Source organism: Zingiber officinale, chromosome 4A (genome assembly GCF_018446385.1).
Source record: "Zingiber officinale cultivar Zhangliang chromosome 4A, Zo_v1.1, whole genome shotgun sequence".
NCBI lineage: Eukaryota > Viridiplantae > Streptophyta > Magnoliopsida > Zingiberales > Zingiberaceae > Zingiber > Zingiber officinale.
The window spans coordinates 78,684,164-78,709,344 of NC_055992.1; the positions used below are offsets into that span (position 1 = coordinate 78,684,164).

Sequence of the window (25,181 nt, forward strand, 5' to 3'; positions counted from 1 at the left end):
CCCTACCATAGTATATTGGGAAGCTCTCCTTTTGAATGTTCTTGCATATTCCATGTCGCCTGGAAGAATACCCTGCTGTAGATATAATATGATTTGCACCCTCTAATCACCTTGTATTTATATGTCAGCTTGTCTTTCAATACAAGATACTAATAATATCTGCTCCACCGGTCGATCCAAGTTCCATGGCGTTATAGCAGAAGCTAACTTGGTTAGCTCATCTGCTACTTGGTTCTCGGCTCGGGGAATTTTTTGTATATTGACTTCTTGGAATTGGATCTTTAATTTATCAAAAGCCTCAGCATATAACTTTAGTCTCTCATTATTGATTTCGAAGTTACCTGATAATTGTTGTGCGGCTAACTGAGAATCAGAATATATGCAAACTTGAGCTGCCCCTACGTGGCGAGCAGCCTATAACCCTGCTATTAATGTTTCATCTTTTGCTTCATTATTGGTGGCCCTGTAATTCAGTCTAACGGAGAGTTGCAACTTGTCCTCCTTCGGGGATATAAGAAGAATGTCAATCCCGCTACCTTGTCTGGTTGACGATCCATCCTCATAGACTTTCAACACTTTCCTCTTCAGGACTTTGAACTTCTATGATAAAATCTGCTAAAGCTTGTGCTTTGATGGTCGAGCGAGGCTGGTATTGTATGTCGTACTCACTAAGTTCAGTTGTCCATTTTATTAATCAGCTAGATGCCTCCGGGTTGAGCAATACCCGTCCGAGAGTACTGTTGGTTAACACAATAATCGCATGTGATAAAAAATATGGGTGCAACCTCCGGGTGGTTAATACCAGTGCATAGGCCAACTTCTCGAGCGTGGTATACCTACACTCGGCTCCTTTTAATAAACGACTGGAAAAGTACACAGGTTGTTGCTCCTTCCCCTCCTGTTTGACTAACACGGAGCCTACAATGTTTCCATTAGCCGACAAGTACACCCATAAGGTCTCTCCTAATACAGGCTTTGCTAATACAGGAAGGGTGGACAAATAGTCTTTTAGTTCCTGAAAAGCCTTATCACATTCTTCATTCCACTGAAATTTGTTAGCCTTCTGGAGTATCTTAAAGAAGTGGAAGCTATGGTCGGCCAACCTTGAAATGAATCTAGACAAGGTGGTGATCCGGCCGGTCAGTCTTTGCGCTTCCCTCATATTGCGTGGTGGTTCCATATTTTGTAGTGCTTTGAGCTTGCTTGAGTTGGCCTCTATTCCCCACTCGGACACCATATAACCCAGGAATTTTCCTCCTCTTGCTCCAAATAAGCATTTGCTCGGGTTCATCTTGAGACCATACTGTCTCAACGTGGCGCAGGTTTCTTCTACATCCCTGCACAGATCAGCAGCTTAAAGAGACTTGATTAAAATATCATCAACATATACTTCCATATTTCTCACAATCTGCTTCCGGAAGATCTTATTCAAAAGTCTCTGATAGGTTGCTCCTGTATTCTTCAGTCCGAAAGGCATAACATTATAGCAATAAGTACCTTCAGGTGTCACGAAACTAACCTTCTCTTGATCCTCTTTGGCCAGAGGTACTTGATGATAGCCTTGATAGACGTCCAGCATGGAAATATGCTCACATCCAGCTGTAGAATCTACCAGTTGATCGATCCGGGACAATGGATAATAGTCCTTAGGATAGGCCTTGTTAAGGTCACGGAAATCAATGCATACTCGCCATTTGTTCCCTGGTATAGAGACCAGGACAACATTGGCTAACCAACTAGGGAACTGCACCTCCCTAATATAGCCAGCCTCCATAAGTTTGGCTACCTCTTCTTTGATGATCTGATTTTGTTCTGAGCTGAAGCTCCTCTTCCTTTGCATGACAGGCCGAGCATCTGGGAAGACGTGCAAAGAATGCTCCATCATAGAGGGCGAAATGCCCATGACTTCTTTAGGCGTCTAGGCGAAGACGTCGTTATTTTTCCTTAGGCATTGAGCTAGCTCTGTCTTCAGTGTAGAGTTTAGGTCGGTCGCGATATAAGTGATAGCCTCAGGGCGACCGGTCTGTATTTGGACCTCCTCCTTTTCTTCATACACCAGGATGGGTGGTTTCTCCTGAATGGCATTAACCTCCGTTCTTTGCACTTTCCGAGCAGTATTGGCTTCGGTTCGGACGATCTCCACATAACATTTGCGGGCTATCTTCTGATCACCCCGCACTTCCCCAACCTGGTCATCTACGGGAAATTTAATCTTCTGACAAAAGGTAGAAATGACTGCTCTGAATTCGTTCAGCCGACCCAGAATCACATTATAGGCAGACGGGGCGTCCACCACCATAAAGGGAGATCTCCTCGTCCGCATTAGGGGCTCCTCCCCTAGGGATATAGCCAACTTCATTTGGCCGAGCAGCTGCACTTCATTACCGGTAAAGCCATATAGAGGAATCACCATCTGTTGAAGTTCGCTCGGGTCAATCTGCAGCTGATCAAAAACTTTTTTAAAGATTATATTTATAGAACTACCAGTATCAATAAAGGTGCGAGAAATGGCATAATTGGCTATCACTGTTGTAATTATCAGGGCGTCGTCATAGGGGATTTCTACCCCTTCCAAATCTCTAGACGCAAAACTTATCTCCGGTCCCACTACTCTTTCCATGCTGCATCCTATAGCATGGATCTCCAGTCTTCTGGCATGTGCCTTTCTAGCTCGATTGGAATCTTCGTCAGTGGGCCCGCCTGCGATCATATTAATGCTGCCCCGCATAGCGTTGCTCCTGTTTTCTTCCTGTCGGGTGGTCGCAATATCAGGCTAAGTCTTCTCATGTACCTGAGTTGCGCCGGCCGAGGTTTGCAACATGTCTTGTTGAGTCTCGGTCGGGCAGTGTCCTGGCTTAAGTGGGCTTTGTTGTCTGGGATACGGCTGTTGATAGTAGTTTCGTCTTTGATAATGCTCCCTGTTTGCTTTTTTTTCAAAACAAAACAATCTTCTGTGTGATGACTGCTAGTTTTATGATAGGTGCACCATCTTCGGGGTGCTTCTTGCTGCATCTCCACATGTTATACTGCTTGAGGACGATATTATGGGTGTCGATGAGGTAAAGGGACTGTCCTAGGTCCCCTGGGCGGGGGCGTAGGAGCAGGGGCTTTCTCCTTGGTAGTAGCTGGAAAAGAAGTAGTGTCTTCTTTTCGACGAGCGGCTTGAGCTTCTTCCACATTAATAAACTCAGTAGCCCGAGCAATTAATAAGTCAATGTTCGCGGGAGGATGTCTCACGAGATCTTTAAAGAAATCGCCATCATGCAGGCCTTGAGAGAAGGCACTTACTAATATTTCAGTAGTCGCGTTAGGTACATCCACAGCTACCTGATTAAATTTCTGGATATAGGCTCTAATAGATTCTTTGAGCCCCTGTTTGATAGAAAATAAGCTCCAGAGAGTTTTATGATACCTCTTGTTGCTAGAGAAATGGTGTAAGAAGGCCTTCTTGAAATCTTTGAATCTTCGGATGGAGCTCTCTGGCAATCTCTTAAACCAGCGTTGAGCAGCCCCTCCTAGTGTTGTAAGGAACATCTGACACTTTACTCCATCAGAAAATTGTTGCAATAAGGCTACGCTTTCAAATTTTGATAGGTGATCCTCGGGATCTGTGGTTCCAGTGTATTCGGTGATTTGAAGACTTTAGTATTGTTTGGGAAGAGGATCATCCATTACATTTTGGGAAAATGGGGTAATAACTCTCTCTAATGAGCTATCACTAGTCACCACCATCTTGGCCTTACGTTTTTCTCTGTTTGATGCCTCTCCAGAAGATTCCTGGAACATAGGCCTTCGCCCCCCTTGCTCGAAAGGAGTACTAGGAAAGGCTCGAGGACGTCGGGTGGGAGAAGCAGCGGCGGGAAGAATATATATGCGGTCCTCTTCTTCTTCTAACTCCTTCCCTTTTCGATGATCGGTTATGGAGATTTCGGGGTTATAGGCCCCTGGCATAGTAGTTCCAGTGTGGACTTGTTATTGTTGTTGTTGTTGTTGTTGGAGAGCCTTCTGCACGTGTGTGTTGATGAGGAGATCCAGATCCTCATGACTAATAGTAAGTATGTTCGATTTTCCGGCGTCTTCCATCTCGCGATCTCAGATTCAGGTGAGCTTCCCACAGACGACGCCAAATTTGATCCTGTCTGAGAAGCTTGATGAAACGGAGAGCCGGAAAGGGGTAGAACTTACTGTCGATGACGAGGAAGAAATGCTACGGCACTGTCGATGACGAGGAAGAAATGCTGCGACACCTTTGATCCGAGAAACCCAAAGTGGATCGAGAAGAACAAATTCATCGGAGATCTCCTGATACGAAAACTCAAGGATGGAAGGAAGGCTCTGATGAAGAGGGATGAGATCTGGAGTTCCTCATAATTTCTGCGTACAGGAGACCAACCAACGCTATCGTCAGTGACCTAAGACCGGGGTGGGAATCCAACGCTAGGCCCTCCGACGCTCAAGTCAGTGATCTCTCTCTTTGGGTCTCGAAGAAGATGAACAGTGACCTCTCTTAGGGTTTAAGTCCAGGGACTATGCGTACCTGCCAATGGAGAGGATTCCCCTTTTTATACCACTTCATATAGCCTCCGTAGCCATGAAGTGGACCCCGGTCTTCAAGTTTGTTACCAGATGACGTAAGCCATGCACTTGTGAGAAATGACTTTTAAGGAATCTTTTTTTTACCCCAGATGTACCTTCTTTGTCGTCTAGTACCTGCAGAAAAGTCTAGAAACATTCTTTCCGTCAAATTAGTCAACCTGTTATGCAATCACATGCCCTAGATACTTTTATGAGATGTTTATGCACATTACTGAAATATTTACTCTCACCTCGTCTTACATGTCACAGTGAAGTATGCTCATCGCCCTTGATTACGTTCCTTGTTATTGTTAAGTTACAAACAGTCCGGTATGTATATTGTATACACCCTTGTCTTGAACGAGAATGAACCCAAGTTATTCCCGGACGAGTTATTATTATTGATCCACATTCACCCCGACTGTTTGACGACATACTATGATTCTAATGGAGCTTTGTGTTTACCCGGGCGATCCTATATACCCGCTCAAGGTTGGTTTGTGTTCAGATGCTTTAGTTCGGGTAAACCTTGTGGAAAATAACAAATATAAAGTTGAAGTTTCCTTTATTTTCACCCTCAGTCCAGATAGAGATTGTCCACAAAAGTTTAGATGATTTACTTCGTTGTTTGTTGGAGAGCATGCCACATGGGATTAAATTCTTTCTATAGTTGAATTTGAATATAATATTTTTGTGAATAGGTCCACTAGATGCAGTTCATTTGAAATTGTTAGGTAAAAACTCAATTAATTTGGTTCCATTAGTATTAGAGGCAACACAAAGTGGTGAAATTAATGTTTTTAAGAAACACATATAAGATACACACAATGACATCATGCAAAAAAATTGCTGAGTAAATCAAAGGTATAAGGCACATGTTGATTTGAAAATAAAGTTTGTTGAATTTAAAGCAGTTGATATGGCTATGGCTTGTGCAAGACTTGAAGAACATCCAAAAAGGGTCTATAAGAAACTACATCTTTAACATTGAGGACCTCACCCCATACTCTAAACATAAAGATATTGTAGCAAGTAATGGACCTAATGCTCTCTTGCCATCTATTCAAACCTTCAAAGAACACATTGAAGATGAAATCGACCAACAAGAGGTGGTTATTAAAAGTATCTTGTTAAATATAAAACACAACCCCTTTCTGAATGTACACGGATTACTAGTGATGAATTTTAATCGCTAAACCAAGATCCTTATGAAAGATTCTATGTTTATAAGTTGTCAGGAATAAGTTTTTTCTCACCCAAAGAGAGTTGATTGAGAGAAGTGCCATTCTCCTCTTAAAGTCTATGCGTAGAAATAGATTTAAGTCCAATATTTAATTTGACATACTAAGGAAAATGATGAACCATTTAGGAAATAATGTAACGTGTAGTAGTTTCAATGTTTGAAAGTCAAAGTTTAAGAAGTCAAAAAGTCAATTAAAAAGTTTTTAATTTATTCAAAGAGTTCTTAAGTTTGTGATTAGCAAGAAATCCTAAGAATCAGTTAAAGTATATTTATGTGAATTCTTTTATGTTTTTCTTTCCACCTACTACTATGAAACATAAAAGTGAGATTTTTAAGAAAAAATCTTCCACTGTCTTATATAATTTGCCTTCAGTGTGTAGCCTAGGATTCTTTAGGTGTGATGCCCAAGTTATTACCCACTAATACCTTTGAAAAAGGATAGTCCAGTGCAGGAAGCTCCCGTTATGCGGGGTTCCGGGGAAGGATCCAATGTACGTAGCCTTACCCTGCTTTTTGCAAGAGGTCGTTTTCAGGATTCGAACCCGTGACCTTTTGGTCACAAAGCAATAATTTTACCGTTATACCAAGGCTCCCCTTCAACATGTCTTCAAACAAGCAAACCATCTTCTTGCGCTGCATCAAGGAAATCCTACCAAATACTTCTATGCTGATGAGGAAAACCACTACAACTTAAATTTAGAAAGATTTTCTAGGACATGATAAACAAGTACCAAGGTCTCCTGAATACTTGACAAATTACTAGAAAGAATTACCTGGATATAATCTGATCAGGCTCCTTTGCAGATGAAATAGCTAGAACAAGATGGAGTAAGTCACGATTTATGTTAATAGCAACTAGTCGAGTAGGGTCGGCTACAGGTTCCGCACCAATAGGCAGTGCAGAACAAGGAGCCTGTGGGCCACCACCAATTCTATAAACAGAAATGTCACTAAAGTTGACAATATTTGAATGTGGGGAGAGATCATTTATAGGCCCATAGAAGTATTCCTGTAAAGAAATCAGCTAGCTAAGTAAAAACTTGTGAAAAAATTCCTACATGTCAAACAAATAAACACAAAACTTGCATAGATTACATTGAATAATTTAGTCTAGTCATAAGGCAGTTGTGGTTAAATAAAATAACAGACATTAGTAAAAGAAGCTAGTACAGTCTACAAGCCATTTCATCCCAAGTTAACCGAATGCAATGGCTCTTAACAAGAACTTAAATAAATACAACAGTATAAAAATAACAATTCCTTATGCATATGCCTAAAGTGGCTTGATATTTCTCCTAACAATGTAGTATCTAAGGCAAGCAAGAGTAATTTGACATCTCGTACCTTGATAAAGCGATTGAAATATATTATTCAAACAAATTAATGAAACTTGATACTTCTTGACACAAATAATGTCTCATGTGCCTTTGTATCGATCATGTTGATACCGACACCCTTTGTATATGGACACCCTTGTGTGCTAAAAATACATGTCAAATCAAGATGAATTGAGATAATATTATTTTTATTTTTATTTTATCTCCATAGAAGATAATGTTCAAATTATATCATTCTAGATAGAAAATAGAATTTGAAATTAAGTATATTGTTGTTTTATCTTTTTCTTCTTATCTCCTTACTCCTCCAATTTGCCGCCGACATCATAGATCGGAACGTTGGCACAATACCAAATTAGTATCATTAGAGTCAAAGACTAAAACATTGGCACCAGTGCACCACTTGAGATTTTATACCTTGATCTTGATAATAGTGAGTAATCAATAGAGTTGTAGAAGCTGTTGGTGCAGGAAGCATCCGACGATCGAACCTGTGTTTTGATTATGTCAAAGGGTTCAAAGTTAGGTTGTCTTGTGATCTAACGTGATTGAATGAGTTTGCAAGAAAGTCCTAAGTTGTCTTAGGTAAAAGTCCTAGCTGCGGTTAGGCAGGTGGAAAAACCCTAGGGGGTGGTAACCCTAGGTGAGGAAAAGTCATAGCTGCAGTTAGGCAAAAGGAAAACCCTAGGGGGCGGTAACCCTAGGTCCTAGGGGTGGTAACCATAGGCGGAAAGTCTTAGCGAGTCGAAGGTTTCGAGCAAAAAGTCCTAGAGTCGAAGACTCTAGGTGGAAAGTCCTGGTGACGCGAACCAGGTGGAAGTCTGGGCGAGTCGTGGAGCGGACATCTAGCAGAAAGTCCTTGAGTCTCGGGTGCTGAGCAAAAGTCCAGTCGATCTGGAGGACCGGTCAGGCAACAAGTATATACTCTCCTGAGAGGAGTAGGTAAGGACGCGTTCCCAGGTGAGGGAATAGTAGGCGTCCGTTCGACCTTTCCGGTCGGGAATCCGAAGTCAGAATCGGACAGTCCGGAGACTGTCAAACACTTATGGTTTGCTTATTTTTTTGCTAAACTCTGTCTTGCAGGATATGCTTTTGTCGTTTGCACTAACCCATCTTGCAGGGGTGAAAAAGAAGCAAAAGCCTCGGATGAACAATCCCAAAGCGCCCTCCATGGAGCTTGGAGGCGCCTCGGGTCATTAGCTGAAGACCTCCGCGCAGTAGGGCAGAGGGCGCCTCCATGGAGCTTGGAGGCGCCCTGGATGCAAGGCGCGAGGGCGCCCTCATGGAGTGTGAGGGCGCCCTCCATGGGCTTGGAGGCGCCCTCAGGTGGATAGGCAGCTACTTGGTCGGAGCTCATCCACACTATGGATTCAGCACAGATGAGGGCGCCCTCCATGGTGTTGGAGGCACCCTCCACAAGCTATATAAGCCTGTCTCGAGCAGCAGCTTGGAAAAACATCAGAAACACGATCCATCTTCCGTGCACTGTTCAAAGGATCATCCGATAAAGCTAAAGCAAGACATCGACGACCAGAAGCCTTCGATTTTAGACTTATTTACTATCGGTATAATTTTTGTAGCACTTGAATTATTGTACTCTTTTGTAATACTTTGTGAACTTATATTGATTGCCCAAAGTAAATGCTCAACAAGCGAGGGCCTTGGAGTAGGAGTCGCCCTAGGCTCCGAATCAAGTAAATCTTGGTGTTTGCATTATTTGTTCTTATTTCAGCTGCGTTTTTCTCTTAGTCTTCCGAAACATAAAGTGAAAGCCACGAGCGTTATTCACCCTCCCCCCTCTAGCGCTTTCGATCCAACAGAAGTTGTGTAGTTAGATAGGATTGGAGATGAGAAAAAAGTATTAATCGTATTTAGATGACACTCAACACTGATAAGATTAAAAAAGTTTTATCATTTGTCTGAGTCTTTTGGTTTTATTTGAGTCTTTTCCTTATCGATTAGTTTTAGTGTGATCCTATTAATTAGGAGATAGTGGATGAAATATTCTACTGTAAAAGCCTATAAATAGGCTCTGGTTTTTTCTTTCTGAATATGTAAAAATCTTTTTATGCAAAGTAGAAGCCTTTGTTTAGTGTCTTTCGTTCCTCTTACCTCGTCAACAGTGGTATCAGAGCCAGGTTGGAGAACTGGTCCGCCATTAAAAAAAGAGAGGTTGAGTTGTGTGAATGTTTTTGTGAGGAAAAAAGGGTTGAGTTTGAGTTCTTTCTGTAGCAGCAGTATATTATCATGATGTCTGACAACTTTGTTCAACCAGCAATTCCTCGCTTTGATGGTCACTATGACCATTGGAGCATGTTAATGGAGAACTTTTTGAGATCCAAGGAGTATTGGCAGGTTGTTGAATCTGGAGTAGCAGAACCAGCAGCTGGAGAAGTACTAACAAGTGCACAAAAAATGGAATTAGATGCATTGAAGCTGAAGGATCTCAAGGCAAAGAACTATTTTTTCCAAGCCATAGATCGAGCAACCTTAGAGACAATTCTTAGCAAAGAAACATCCAAGGATATTTGGGATTGCATGAAGAAGAAGTATCAAGGGAATGCCAAGGCTAAGAGGGTGCAGCTTCAAGTTCTTCGGACAGAATTCGAGACTTTACGCATGAAGTCTGGGGAATCTGTTTCAGAATTTTTTGCAAGAACCATGACAATTTCCAACAAAATGAGGATATATGGTGAAAAAATGCAAGACGTCACCATTGTTGAGAAGATTCTTCGATCAATGACACCAAAATTTAATTTTGTTGTTTGTTCAATAGAAGAGTCAAAAGATATTGATAAACTTACAATTGATGAGTTGCAGAGTTCTTTGTTGGTTCATGAACAAAAACTCAACCAACAAGACAAAGAGGAGCAAGCATTGAAAGTTTCAACAGAAAATCAATCAACACAAAGAGGAGATAGAAGGCAAGGAAGAGGAAAATTCAAAGCAAGAGGAAGTAATTATCGTGATAGCCAACAACAACACCACCATTACCAAGAAAAACAATCTCGTGGAAGAGGAAGAGGAGGTAATCACTCAACAACTTATAAACATAAATCAGCAGATAAGTCCAATATTGAATGTTATAGATGTCATAAGTATGGTCATTATCAATCAGAATGTCATACTAATCTGAATAAGCAAGATGAAGAAAGATCTAACCTTGTTGAAAAGGAAGAAGAGGTCACTCTCCTAAAGGTGTGCCATGTAAATAAAGAAACCCAGCAAAATATGTGGTATCTGGATACTGGTTGCAGCAATCACATGTGTGGAGATAAGATGGCATTTTCTGAACTGGATGAATCATTCCGCAACACAGTCAAGTTTGGTGATAACTCTACCATTTCTGTTACGGGAAAAGGAATGGTAACTATCCAAACCAAAAGAAATTCTTCTCATATAATATCTAATGTTCTTTTTGTCCCAGATCTAAAGACCAATCTCCTTAGTATTGGTCAGCTGCAAGAAAAAGGGTATGAGATTTCTATTAAATATGGAGTATGCCAAATTCAAGATGCAAAGATGGGTTTAATTGCCCAAGTTAACATGACAACAAATCGCATGTTCCCACTCTACTTGAACAATACTACTCATTCATGTTTTTCAGCAAAAGTGAATGATGTTTCATGGCTATGGCATTTTTGTTATGGCCACCTAAACTTTAGTGGATTGAAGACTTTGCAGCAAAAAAATATGGTAACTGGACTTCCTCAAATTATTGCTCCTTCTGAAGTTTGTGAAGAATGTATTGTTAGCAAACAACATAGAAACTATTTTCCAAAAGGAAAAACGTGGAGAGCAAAGAAAGCTTTGGAGTTGGTGTATTTCGACTTGTGTGGCCCAATTAATCTATATTCTAATGGAGGTAAGAGATATATAATCACCTTCATTGATGATTTTAGTAGGAAATCATGGGTATATTTTTTGCAAGAAAAATCTGAAGCATTTACAGCTTTTAAGAGCTATAAAGCGCTAGTTGAGAAAGAAACAAGCAGTCCAATCAAAGTTCTACGCACAGATCGTGGTGGAGAATATCTCTCACAAAAAATTTTAAATTTTTGTGAAAATCATGGAATCAAAAGGCAACTAACTGCGGCTTATACTCCTCAACAGAATGGTGTTTGTGAGCGGAAAAATCGTACTAGTTTGAATATGGTGCGAAGTCTTTTGGCAAAATGCGGCATTTCAAAAGCTTTTTGGCCTGAAGCAGTCAACTGGAGTATCCATATATTAAACAGAAGTCCTACACTTGCAGTTCAGAATGTAACACCCACGAATTTCTTAAGCTAAGTATGTGAAGATTTTCTCTTAGAATAAAAAGATAAGATAGAAAAATATATATATATATATATAAAAGAAAAGGAATTGGTCAAGGATTGATACTTGAACCTTTTAAGCTAAGGATTATGGAATTACCACTAGACCATCATAATTTATTGTTAAAGGAGGAATGGAAACTCTAGATAAAGTTAAGAGCATGATAAAAAGAAGGAATCAAGAAAAAGATTCAATTAGCTTTCTTCCTCCTTCTCTTGATTAAGAAGAAAACAAGAAAAAGACAAATTGTCTTCTTCTCCTTCTTTCTTTTTCATTTTCGTGGGATGATAAGATGAGGGAATTGGAGAGCAAAAAGGGGATGAATGAAGACATTTCTTCATCATTAAGAGAATAAAGGATGAGTTAAGAAGAAGGGAAGGCAAAGTTTCTTTTTGCTTCTTACTCCCACCTAGCATAAGAGGAAAAACTAAGAAGGGATTTCATTTTTCTTCCCTTTCCTCACCCTTTGCCGTGACCTAGAGCATCCCCTCTCCTTTTTCTGAAAATCCAACTAAGGTTTTCTCCCTAAGAAAACCAAACCACAAGAAGGAATCCTCAAGATCTACCTCTCACAAGCAAGAGAAGCAAAAAGAAGCACTAGGAGGAGAAGCTCTCTTCTTTCTCTTCACAAAGGGTATCTTCTCTTAGGAAAAGACCAAGCAAGAGGATGTGAGTATCCCCTCACCTGTGGTACAAGTTGTTATATGATTTTTTTTTGAGTTTAGATGGATTAACAACCTAGAGTTTCTTATGGGAACTTTCGGCCATGACACTTGTAAGGTTTATGGAAACTTAAAACCAAAACCAACATGCTTAAGTTTTCCCCCATGATATGCTATGAATATGATCTTGATATTTCATGCTTGTATGTGGCTTAGAATTAGGTAATACCCTACCTTAGGGTTCGGACATGAAGAGACTTAAAACCCTAGGAAAGCTCAATTTAAAAATTACCATGCTTATGATCTCTTCTATGATGTGATATGAATATTTTCTTGATGTTTTATACTTGTATGTTGCTTAGAACTAGTAGGACCCTACTTTAAGGTTTCGGCCATGAAAGGATTAAATACCTTAAGGAGGCTCAACCTTAAATCTAGCTTGCTTATGTTTTACCTTATGAAAAGATATGAAGATAACATAATGCTCTTGAGATTTCATGTTGTTTAGGGTTAGGTTGTCATATGATGAACTTTCGGCCAACATGAAATGTAGGGCTTAGGCAAGCCTAAATTCAACCCTAACATGTTTATGTTCTTCTCTATGATATGCTATGAAATTTATAAGGTACTCACATGCTTGTAAATTCTAGAAGAAGTATCAAGTATGAAGTTTTCCTTAATATATTATGAATGTTCTCTTGATGTTTTATACTTTTAGGTTGCTTAGAACTAGTAGGACCTTACCTTAAGGTTTCGGCCATGAAGGGATTAAATACCTTAAGGAGGCTCAACATCAAACCTAGCTTGCTTATGTTTTACCTTATGAAAAGATATGAAGATAACATAATGCACTTGAGATTTCATGTTGTTTAGAGTTAGGTTGTCACATGTTGAATTTTCGGCCAACATGAAATGTAGGGCTTAGGCAAGCCTAAATTCAACCCTAACATGTTTATGTTCTCCTCTATGATATGCTATGAAATTTGTAAGGTACTCACATGCTTATATTTGGTTGAAAACCTTAGAGTCACATTGATGACATTCGGCCACCTATGTTTGTGGACTTAGGAAGCTTGAAACTTTAACCTAATATGCTCATGTGGTTGCCTATGATAAATGCATGGAAATTGTTTAAGGTTCACATGTTTATATGCTATTTGTAACCAAGTTTTGGACCTTGTATGTTTAGGCCAAGGTGGGTTTCAAAACCTAGGAAGCATAGAACCTAAATCAAATATGCTTATGATGTTCCTTATGATAAATGTTATAGAAATGAATTTGAGTTCATATGCTTGTATGACTTCATGTAACCTAAATGAGCCTATGCATGTTTCGGCCACCCTTAGTGGGTTGAGGATTTAGACTAAATTATGACTCATTATGTACTTTCCTTTGCCATGATATGAATTAGGAAAAGTTAACTCGTGATCCATGCATGATTATGTTTTCTTTTTTCCTTCCATGATATATTTTATTGCTCGTTTAAGTATGCTTATGAACCATGCATGAGAATGATACCTATAATGGCTATGTGCCCAAATATGATGGCTATGTGCCCAAGACAAGTATGATGGCTATGTGCCCAACTATGCATGGCTATGTGCCCATTTATGCATACCTTATGAATGACATGAATGACGTGAACATGATATGCTATGAATGACATGAACATGATATGTTATGAATGACATGAACATGATATGCTATGAATGACATGAACATGATATGCTATGAATGACATGAACGTAATATGCTATGAATGACATGAACATGATATGCTATGAATGACATGAACATGATATGCTATGAATGACATGAATATGATATGCTAAGAATGAAACGGATATGTTATGAAATGATAAAGATATGATATGACATGTATTTTACTTTGAATGGCTTGTACCAAAAGGGTGGGCTCCTTATGCGCCCCTAGGTCGAATTACGGGCCTAGTAAAGGGTGGGCTCCTTACGTGCCCCTAGGCCGAGCTACGGGCCTAGTTTCCTAGTAGGTTCAAGACTAGCTACCTTGGGTCTACTTAGGATGCGCGCATTATGTATGTATGTGGTACTAAGCCGGGCCCTTTTTATGTTGAGATTATTTTCAAGTACTATATGATATTGTTTTAAGACATCTCACCCATGACATAAAACATGTTTTGAAAGGCATATTGCACATGACATTACCCATGTTTTAAAGGACATCTTGCATCCATGCTTACGATATGATGTGAAATAATGCTTACAGTTATGCTATGATATGATGCCTTGCTGTTATGAAAAGAAATGTTATGATGTTTTCACTTATGCTATGATGTACACTTATACTATGATGTGATGTATACCATGATATGATGATTTCTTATGTTATGATATGATCTATACCATGATATGATGATTTCTTATGCTATGATATGAATTATACCATGATATGATGATTACTTATGCTATGATATGATTTATGCTATGATATGATGTTACTTATACCATGATAAGATTTATGCCATAATATGTTGTTTACTTTATGTTACGATATTATTGAAATTCATGCCATGATATGATATGTTTTTAATTATATGATGATATGAGGGTCATTTATTTCATGATGTATGATATGATGATTTTACATAATATGTTGGTTTTTGTGAGTAGGAAAGGATCTCACTAAGCCTTGAGTGCTTACAGATACTTTTCCTTGTACCACAGATAAAGGTAAAAGATGGATAAACTAGAGGAGCAGCAGGAAGGGGCAAGAGATGTGTGATGGTGATTTGGCTAAAGAAATAAAATGACCTGCTTAAAAGAACTTATGAATAATATGTTATGTTATGTTGATGTCTTTCATGATTCCCTATGCATGTGTTAGAAATGAATAATATGACTATTAAGTTGAACCATGTTATTTCATGTTCATATGCTTAGTATGATTTTAAAATATATATATATATGCTTCCGCTGTACGTATGTTATGTCTGCTAAGTCTAAGTGAAAGTCAGTAACCCCGCCCCTCTCACTAGGCAAGAGTGGGAAAAAGGGGGCGGGCGTTACACAGAATATGACACCAGAAGAAGCATGGAGCAATCAAAAACCAAAGGTAGATTATCTCAGAATTTTTGGATGTATTGCTTATGCTCATATTCCAGATCAGAACAGGATCAAACTTGATGACAAGGGAGAAAAATATATATTTCTTGGTGTTAGTGATCAATCAAAAGCTTATAAGCTTTATAATCCTATCGCCAAGAAAATTATCATCAGCCGAGATGTGGTTTTTGAAGAAGGAAAATTTTGGCAATGGAACAACAACTTTACTGAAGAACTAATACCTACTAGCTTTGATGGAGTTGATGAAGAACGGCAATCAACAACAGAAGATAATCAACAACTTTCATCAAATGAAGTAGATGCTCCAAGCTTGCCAACAATAGTAGAAAGTGAAGAACTACCTCGACGCACTAGAAGAAGACCTGCTTGGATGACAGACTATGAGGTAACTGGAATTGGTCAATCTGATGATCCACTTACATACTTTGCCCTATTTTCCGATTGTGATCCTACAATTTTTGAAGAAGCTATCAAGGAATCAAAATGGCGAAAGGCTATGGATGAAGAAATTAAAGCCATTGAACGGAATAATACATGGGAGTTAACTGATCTTCCAAAAGGGCATAAAACTATTGGGGTCAAGTGGATATACAAGACAAAATTGAAAGAAAATGGTGAAATTGACAAGCACAAGGCACGCTTAGTTGCAAAAGGCTACAAGCAAGAATTTGGTGTGGATTACAAAGAAGTCTTTGCACCAGTTGCAAGACTTGACACAATTAGATTGGTGATAGCATTGGCAGCACAAAGATCGTGGCCTATCTTCCAGTTGGATGTTAAATCAGCATTCCTGCATGGTGAACTTCAAGAAAAGGTATTTATTGATCAACCACCTGGTTATATAAAATCTGGTTGTGAAAATAAAGTTTATAGACTCAAAAAGGCATTATATGGACTGAAACAAGCTCCGCGTGCTTGGTATAGTCGCATAGATGCATATTTTTCAAAGGAGGGGTTTAAAAATGTCCATATGAACTTACACTTTTTACAAAGATTGAAGATGAAAGAAAACTGCTTATAGTTTGCTTATATGTGGATGATCTTATTTTTACTGGAAATGATATTGCCATGATTGCAAAATTTAAAAGATCTATGATGGTTGAATTTGATATGTCTGATCTTGGAAAGATGCATTATTTTTTGGGCATTGAAGTAGTTCAATCAGCAGCTGGAATTTTCATTTCCCAAAAGAAGTATGCACAAGAAATTCTGGACAGGTTTCAAATGAAAAATTGCAACTCTGTTAACACTCCTGCTGAAGCAGGATTGAAGCTAATTCGAAATCCTGAAGGCAGGAAGATTGACAGCACAATTTATAAGCAAATTGTTGGGAGTTTGATGTACTTAACAGCTACAAGACCTGATATTATGCATGCTGTAAGTCTTATCAGCAGATACATGGAAAGTCCAAAGGAGATACATCTTCAAGCCGCGAAGAGAATTTTTAGATACTTAAAAGGAACCATTGAATATGGTTTGTTCTACAAGAAGAATGAAAAATCAGACTTAATTGGTTTTACTGATAGTGATTATGCAGGTGATCTCGATGATAGAAAAAGTACTTCTGGATATATTTTTATGATGAGTTCAGCAGCTATTTCATGGTGTTCAAAGAAGCAACCAATTGTGACTTTATCCACAACAGAAGCAGAATTTGTAGCTACAACAGTTTGTGCTTCTCAAGTAATTTGGCTAAAGAACATACTTGAAGAGTTATATTTCAAGCAAGAAGGTGCTGTTAAAATATATTGTGATAATAGTTCAACTATTAAACTCTCTAAAAATCCCGTCATGCATGGAAGAAGCAAGCACATAGATGTGAGGTTTCATTTTTTAAGGGACTTGACGAAGGATAGAGTAATTGATCTTTACTTCTGCACAAGTGAAGATCAAATTGCTGATATTATGACCAAGCCATTGAAGTTATCTACATTTTAAAGGTTAAGGGGGTTGATTGGAGTATGTCCATTTGATAATTCTTAAACCAAATGTTTTTTTAAAAAAAACATTTAGTTTAAGGGAGGGTGATAAGATTAAAAAAGTTTTATCATTTGTCCGAGTCTTTTGGTTTTGTTTGAGTCTTTTGCTTATCGATTAGTTTTAGTGTGATCCTATTAATTAGGAGATAGTGGATGAAATATTCTACTGTAAAAGCCTATAAATAGGCTCTGATTTTTTCTTTCTAAATATGTAAAAATCTTTTTCTGCAAAATAGAAGCCTTTGTTTAGTGTCTTTCGTTCCTCTTACCTCGTCAACAAACACAGGCTTGCATAAGCACAAGCAAAGAATAAATATGGGACGTCTACAATGTTAGCAAATGCATATTTAATCTACATTGTAAGCAGTCCCTGATTTCAGAGTATGAACACAAAGGAGAACATTTGTAAAAAAAATTCTTTCACCGCATTCACAATGAAAATTCACAAGTTGCACTTACTCTGATTTTCAAACTCCTAGCCTTTTGGCGTACTTTTTGATTCCTCATAACTATCCCTCCAGATTTATGGAGTTTCACAACATCTACTTTAGGCTTGGTTTTTAAAACTTCTTTAAGCATGCTGCAAAGTTTTTCCTGAAAACAATACAATAAGAGACCAATAAGAAACGCAAATGCTCTCTGACAAGTACCGAGAACAATATCTGCTAAACAAAAGTGAATTGATGTACTCTTACCTGTGAACTATTAATGAAGAATTTTATAACATAATAGAACTACATTTCCAAGAATAAAGATGTCCAACAAACAAAAGGATTATTTAGAAATTCAAGATTTGTGTAGCAATCAAATTTCTATCCAACTTAAATAATAAGTGATTTGTCGTTAAATCTGGAACACTTGAGACATAAGAGAAATTGGAAGTCAATTAGTCCAGTGATATCAACATTCAACTGACATCCAAAAACTAAAACAGCTCAATAATAAAGCAAGATTGATTGGTATCTGGATATACAAACTACCGATGCAACAAAGACTTTCAATGCAACAAAAGAACAAAGAAAGCAGGATAGATATAAGTTACCTGGCCCAAGACTAGAACCACATCACAATTAAATGTATCAATAGCATTGAGAAGTAACTACAAGCCAATCAAAAAAGTTGGATGTGAGTTTAGAAGACAATTTAACATTGACCTTGAAAATTAAAGATTGATGTAGTTTTCACTCTGAATAAACTACCTCATAACCAAGGCCTTCCACCCATCCCATAGTATTAATCACCATGCCTACAGCTCTAGCTTCAGCATTTCCAGAGAACTGCCTCTCTAGGGTTCTAGCCAACTCCTTCACAAACACTTTATAAAGATCACCATTTGCACTGTCCAAACAACAAACCAAGCATTAATTGCATTCACAAATATCAACTCATAAGACAAATCTATCATGAAGCATCAATTGCAACAAAGTACAGAAATAAATGCTTACGTAGGAGATGTGTGCCCATAAAAATACACAATAGGCATTTCTAGAGGAATTCCTTCCACTGCATCTATAGGCATCTCAACTGGAGTAGCAGCTATGCAGCCAGGAATAGTTATGTAGCCCTGACCAATATCCAAATCCACATAGGTCGGTTTCCATCCTTGTTTACAAGCCCAGCTTAGAAGCATTTTGCACAAGCTACTCTTCCCAGAATCTGTGGGTCCCACAACAATCACCCTAGGACCCTGATATACAAAGGTATTTGACATTTAAAATGCTAATTTGAAACATATTGAAACAATTTTAAAGTAATGTGTGTGTATTTGAAGTGGCAGGTGGCAGTCAACCAAAATTTTAGTCATTTTCTACTGATTTTGACACACTCAAGAGTAATTGAGTAAAGAAAGATAAGGATAGGTATACACTACTCAGATGTATCTCACAGTATCACTTGAAAAATATTTTTAATAGCAAATGGCATTGCTTCAGTCCAGCATAAACCAGTTGTAATGACATATCCAAACCAGTATTCAAATATATATTGGCACACATAAATGTTCTCTTGGAAACTATGTTCATGTCCAATCTTGAACTGTGACATGATCATAAATCAACATGCTGTATTTTTCAGTTTCTAACAAAAACCCAACAACATCATCAGGGTTTTGTAGTCGGATTCTAGAAGAAAAATAAGTTTTACAGGTAATCAGAAACCTAATAATATGAAGTCTGGCCTATTCTATCTTAAGTATTCAAAACAAAAATCATCAGATACTGTCCGATTGGTCAGACATTGTTGGACACTAATTTTTCTATGTAGGAGGGAGCGATACTCATCGGGAAGGCACTTGTTGAAGCTGTATAAGCAGCTGTGCAGATAAGGAGCCAGCAGATCAAGCATGAACATGGAAGATGCACTATGTGACTATACAATGTCTGAATGCTAATACTTGGTTGAGTTCTAATAGTCGGACTTATCATATATTCTCAACACTAACAGTCTAAGTGAACATTAATCTTCCTATTGATCACTTGTAAAAATTTCTAGAAACAATGCCTAACGTTTGGCTGCATCCATGTTAGATACTCTTATCTGAGCCTCAGTAATATAGGTTGTGTAAGTGAATACACATTAGATGTAGAATTTCCTATGTCAATTATTGTTCTGTTAATTTATGGTTTTCTGTTTTGTAGAGGAAGAGTGAACAATTTATAAATATTGTGTGGCAAAGCATTTTGATTTATGTGAATGATAATCTGGTATGCATTTGGGGCATGTGACCATAGTATTGAAATATGATTGAGATTGCCACCATGGTGTTGATTTTAGATTTCTTGTAGATAAACTCTAAGATTTAATAAACTTCATCAAATACAATTTATCATCATATAAGACGTATAAGATACCTCCTAGCTCTAATAGACTACATAAGAAGTTAACATATACAATGAACGTAGTTTGTGACAGTCAATGCTATCAACATGCTATTCTCAAGGATCAAATATCAAAAACAGGTGAGGATACCTGCAGAGAGTCCACATTGTTACTATGTGATGCCTTTGCTTGAGCTCTTCTTGCATCAAGTATGGCATGAGCATTCACGTAGCTCACCATGGGTGTCTAGATCCATCAGCTGAAATAATTAAAAGACAATACACGAATGGTTCATGAACAATTAATTAATAGCTATACCAGGCTACCTCATCTGCCACATACTCCACTTCGCTGACTCCATCCAACTCGATGGTGGCGCCGTTCCAAGTGAACACCTAATGCATAAGTTCGTATTTTCTCCATATTCACTTCCCATTTATAATGCCATGAAGAAAATCAGAAAAGATGGCTTACTGTGATTTTGCTGCATGGTGAGATGGAGAGCCAATTGCTAGGAGGCAACTCAGTACCGAATATTTCAGCTGTGCCAAAGAGGAGGCGAATGCGAAGGGGCATGTCAGGGCCAACCTCGACTCTGAGCTCACTCTCCTTCGCTAATTTAAATTGTCTGGACGAGGCCATAATTAATAGGCAAAGGCGCTTGAAATGCCCAGAACCCTACTCTGATAATTGTGGCAATTAGAAACTATATGACTGGTACAGTAGTTGTTCAAGGACAAACAACGCTACTTGCGAAGATGAGGAGTGGGAAGCCACGCTTTATGTTGACGGCGAGGGTGGATTGATGGTCACTCCGGCTGAAAATTCTGAGAATGGTTGACCAAAAGTCGGCAGTCGAGTCGGCGAGATGATGCGTCGTTTCTCGGAGACACGTGATCCGTGGTCGAGATGACACCGGCGACAAGGCACGGCTGCTTCGGCGGTCTGTGACTGCTTGCGGCTGTGGTGCTGGAGGATGGCAAGAATAGTTGGATTTGTGAGAGGCACGATAAGTAGCTTAATTTAAACCTAACTAATTTAAACCAACCCGGATCGGACCGAACCGATCTAGATTAGTTCAACGTTGATTCAACTTAAAAATGTCAAAAGCACTATTTAGTTGTGTCATACAAATAACAATAATAAAGCAAATACAAAAAGAAATACAGTGTAGTGTAGTTCAGATATTTTACTTTTACTTGTATTTTATGATGTACTGATGTGTCATTTTCACAAATGCATTAATGAGTAAGCCTTTATACTCTCAACTAATTATTTACAATAAACTTTCATATCTTAAAAAAATCTATTCTAAAATCAACTACACCCATGTGAAAAAGTGATATTTTAACATAAAGATTAATAGTTAGGAATTAAAAACAATTAAATAATCCGAAAAGAGTGAAGTCATGAGGCTATAAGCTCGGCTCGATTATTTTTTCCTAAGCTCGAGTACGGCTTGATTTCGATTCGAACTTTAATTCTAGGCTTGAGTTGGTTCGTAATGAAATTAAAGAATTCAAGAATAACTCGAGCTCTGTTTAAAACTAATTCTTTTAAAAATTAAATAAACTTAGTTTAAGTTCAGTTGATTAAATTAGCTTGAGTTTGAGCTTATTAGAGATATAATCGAGCTCGAGTTCGAACTCATGAAAATCACCTACAATTTGTGTATCATGAAAATTTTCTATAAAAGCGAATACATAACATGTAAACAAATATCACAACTCATAGTCCAGATTACAATTAGGTTGCGTTTGGTAGGATGTAATCTGTCTTGTAATGTAATCCAGATTACATTACAAGGCTGATTATTTTGTTTGGTTTCATTTTTAACTTGTAATGTAATGTAATCTGGATTACAAAATATAATGAAGTTTTGTAATCTGGATTACAAAACAAACATACTGTAATCCGATTACATTACGAGTCGCCGATCGTAGCCGGTCGCCGGCCGTAGCCGGTCGCCGGCCGTCGCCGGCCACCGGCCGTCGCCGGCCACCGGCCGTCGCCGGCCACCGGCCGTCGCCGGCCACCGGCCGTCGCCGGCCACCGGCCGTCGCCGGCCACCGGCCGTCGCCGGCCACCGGCCGTCGCCGGCCACCGGCCGCCGGTCGCCACCGGTCACCAATCACCGGTTGTCGCCGGTCGCCATCAGTCGCCAGCCGCCGCCGGTCGTTGTCGGTCGTCGGCCGTCACCAGCGGCCGCCATTCGCCGGTCGTCGCCGGCGGGTGGCGGTGGGCGGCGGCGGGCGACGATGGGCAGCGACAGACTAGGGGTATATTTGACATTCAAATTTTCATTCAAAGGTGATCTCGTAATGTAATCGGATTACAGTATGTTTGTTTTGTAATCCAGATTACAAAACTTCATTATATTTTGTAATCCAGATTACATTACATTACAAGTTAAAAATGAAACCAAACAAAATAATCAACGTAGCCTAATTGTAATCTGGACTATGAGTTGTGATATTTGTTTACATGTTATGTATTCACTTTTATAGAAAATTTTCATGATACACAAATTGTAGGTGATTTTCATGAGTTCGAACTCGAGCTCGATTATATCTCTAATAAGCTCAAACTCAAGCTAATTTAATCAACTGAACTTAAACTAAGTTTATTTAATTTTTAAAAGAATTAGTTTTAAACAGAGCTCGAGTTATTCTTGAATTCTTTAATTTCATTACGAACCAACTCAAGCCTAGAATTAAAGTTCGAATCGAAATCAAGCCGTACTCGAGCTTAGGAAAAAATAATCGAGCCGAGCTTATAGCCTCATGACTTCACTCTTTTCGGATTGTTTAATTGTTTTTAATTCCTAACTATTAATCTTTATGTTAAAATATCACTTTTTCACATGGGTGTAGTTGATTTTAGAATAGATTTTTTTAAGATATGAAAGTTTATTGTAAATAATTAGTTGAGAGTATAAAGGCTTACTCATTAATGCATTTGTGAAAATGACACATCAGTACATCATAAAATACAAATAAAAGTAAAATATCTGAACTACACTACACTGTATTTCTTTTTGTATTTGCTTTATTATTGTTATTTGTATGACACAACTAAATAGTGCTTTTGACATTTTTAAGTTGAATCAACGTTGAACTAATCTAGATCGGTTCGGTCCGATCCGGGTTGGTTTAAATTAGTTAGGTTTAAATTAAGCTACTTATCATGCCTCTCACAAATCCAACTGTTCTTGCCATCCTCCAGCACCACAGTCGCAAGCAGTCACAGACCGCCGAAGCAGCCGTGCCTTGTCGCCGGTGTCATCTCGACCACGGATCACGTGTCTCCGAGAAACGACGCATCATCTCGCCGACTCGACTGCCGGCTTTTGGTCAACCATTCTCAAGAGACTGCTAATCTTCCGAGAGTTGGCGGCGACAGCGTTAGCAAGGTGATGGATGGGGTAGCGTAGGGTTTGATGATAACAAACTGTGCATAGAAGAGAAAACAACTTTTATTTCCCATTTTTAATCGGTTGGATTTTGAAACAATTTTAGTCATTGGACTGAGAAAGTAGGAGCACGGGCAGAGCCCGGTAACAAGTTACTTGGGTTGTAGTCCAAGATCTTTTTTTTAATGCTTCGTTAATTTTTTTCCCCTCTTTTAATATATCTTGGGGCCCATTTTTTTAATACGCAGCTTGAGGACATCAAAATCGACAGAATGAGAAAGGAAAATTAGGAAAAAAAAAAAGCTACCCCTCTTTTTCCATCTACTGATTTTTTCTTCATCCCGTTTTCTCGTCCGTCGATTTCTTCTCCATCTTCATCTGCCTAATTTCTCTTCCTCTTCATCTGCTCAATTTCTTCGAATCTTCTTTAGTTCTTGCTCTTCACCTATGAGTCTGTGACTCCCACTATTAATACTTAGAGTAATTGATGTCCGATGGCCCTCTTTTTCTCTTCTACAATTGTTCCGCTCATCTGTCAATTGCCCGGGTAGAAGTTTTCTTGAAGAAAAATTCGAATTTGGTTACCATTTTAGAGCATTTTCTATGTTTTGTATTTACTACTTTCTTATTTTCCATGCTTTGTATTTATTGCTTTCTTATTCTAGTTAGAAATTTCTTTTATTTTTCCTCCATGAATTGATATCTAATTTGGTGATCGAGACAAACAAAACTTAATCATCTAGGTATTTCTTTAAATTTGTTAAATATGTACCTTATAGTTAAGAAGCATAGACAACTCTTTAATCATCAGATTTTTGAAGCTATACCCTGCAAGCTTGACAAGGGAGAAGCCACCAATTGCTTTCTTGATTATCAATGTTCTTATATGAAATTTGCAAAGATGACGCGCTGGGCATGGTGGACGAATAGTTGACTAGCAAAAGACCTTTCTCTCCCAGGAGTAGCTTTTTCTTTGATCCTATGCACAAGGAAACGAGCCAATAATATGTTAGTGCCTAGAAACTAGGGGGAGTTCCTGGCAAAGACGCTCTGATGCTCAAGTCAGTATGAGTTTGGATGGGTGGATGAAGAACTGTAAGAATGTATGTGCGAAAGTTGCTGATGTTAGTGAGTGTACCTTCGCCATGGAGAGGACTCCCCTTTATATACCTCCTCACTTAACTTTCGCAGTCGTGAGGTGGCAGAATGTGTCAGAGTCTGTTAGGTAAAGGGGGATTATACAACCTAGGTAAGGTGTAATGATTATCCAAGGAACTTTCCCTTTACCCAAATGTATACCTCTTTTATCATTTATAGCTTCTGTTATTACTATGGTTGTTGAAGGAATATACTGTTATAATTAGTCTGCTGATAGGAGACATAATGACCCTTGAAGAAAGTTCTAGAAGAATATTCTCTGACACATGGTTGTTTTTTTTTTATAAGTTGTTAGGATATTGTTTGTGTTGGTTGCTACTCGGAAAACCTAATGGTTTCCATGTACAAAAATTTTGTACAAGGTCTGAACCTTTCCTAGCTACCATGTGTTCTTTTAAATTAAACTTGGATCGCCTGCGGAACATAACACGTTTGATCCTAAGTTTAACTTATTTGTTCTTTTAGGTTTAGACTTGGATCTCGTGCGGAACTTAACACGTTTGATCCAAATCACCTAGGTCACAAAGTCGATTAAATATTTATTTCCAAAATTGGCTTCCAGTACTGCATAGCGAGGCA

General features: G+C 38.6%; 1 protein-coding gene across 3 annotated transcripts in view; it reads right to left on the reverse strand.

Annotated features, from left to right (window-relative positions):
- The window catches only part of LOC121970017 (protein CLP1 homolog), a 36,766-nt gene extending 12,420 nt beyond the window's left edge, over window positions 1–24,346 (reverse strand). The window contains exons 1-10 of one of the 3 annotated variants that reach the window (XM_042520403.1): window positions 24,217–24,346; window positions 20,783–21,001; window positions 20,507–20,710; window positions 20,359–20,427; window positions 20,183–20,278; window positions 18,661–18,902; window positions 18,415–18,553; window positions 18,258–18,314; window positions 17,675–17,809; window positions 6,592–6,827 (exon numbers count right to left, since the gene is read on the reverse strand). In XM_042520403.1, the coding sequence (XP_042376337.1) occupies window positions 6,592–6,827; window positions 17,675–17,809; window positions 18,258–18,314; window positions 18,415–18,553; window positions 18,661–18,902; window positions 20,183–20,278; window positions 20,359–20,427; window positions 20,507–20,674 (1,142 nt within the window). In that variant the 5' untranslated portion in view covers window positions 20,675–20,710; window positions 20,783–21,001; window positions 24,217–24,346. Of the gene's footprint in view, window positions 1–6,591; window positions 6,828–17,674; window positions 17,810–18,257; window positions 18,315–18,414; window positions 18,554–18,660; window positions 18,903–20,182; window positions 20,279–20,358; window positions 20,428–20,506; window positions 21,002–24,216 lie in introns of all 3 variants that reach the window. The other 2 variants (XM_042520402.1, XM_042520404.1) reach the window with 2 other exon arrangements.
- Between the last annotated feature and the right edge of the window lie 835 nt (window positions 24,347–25,181).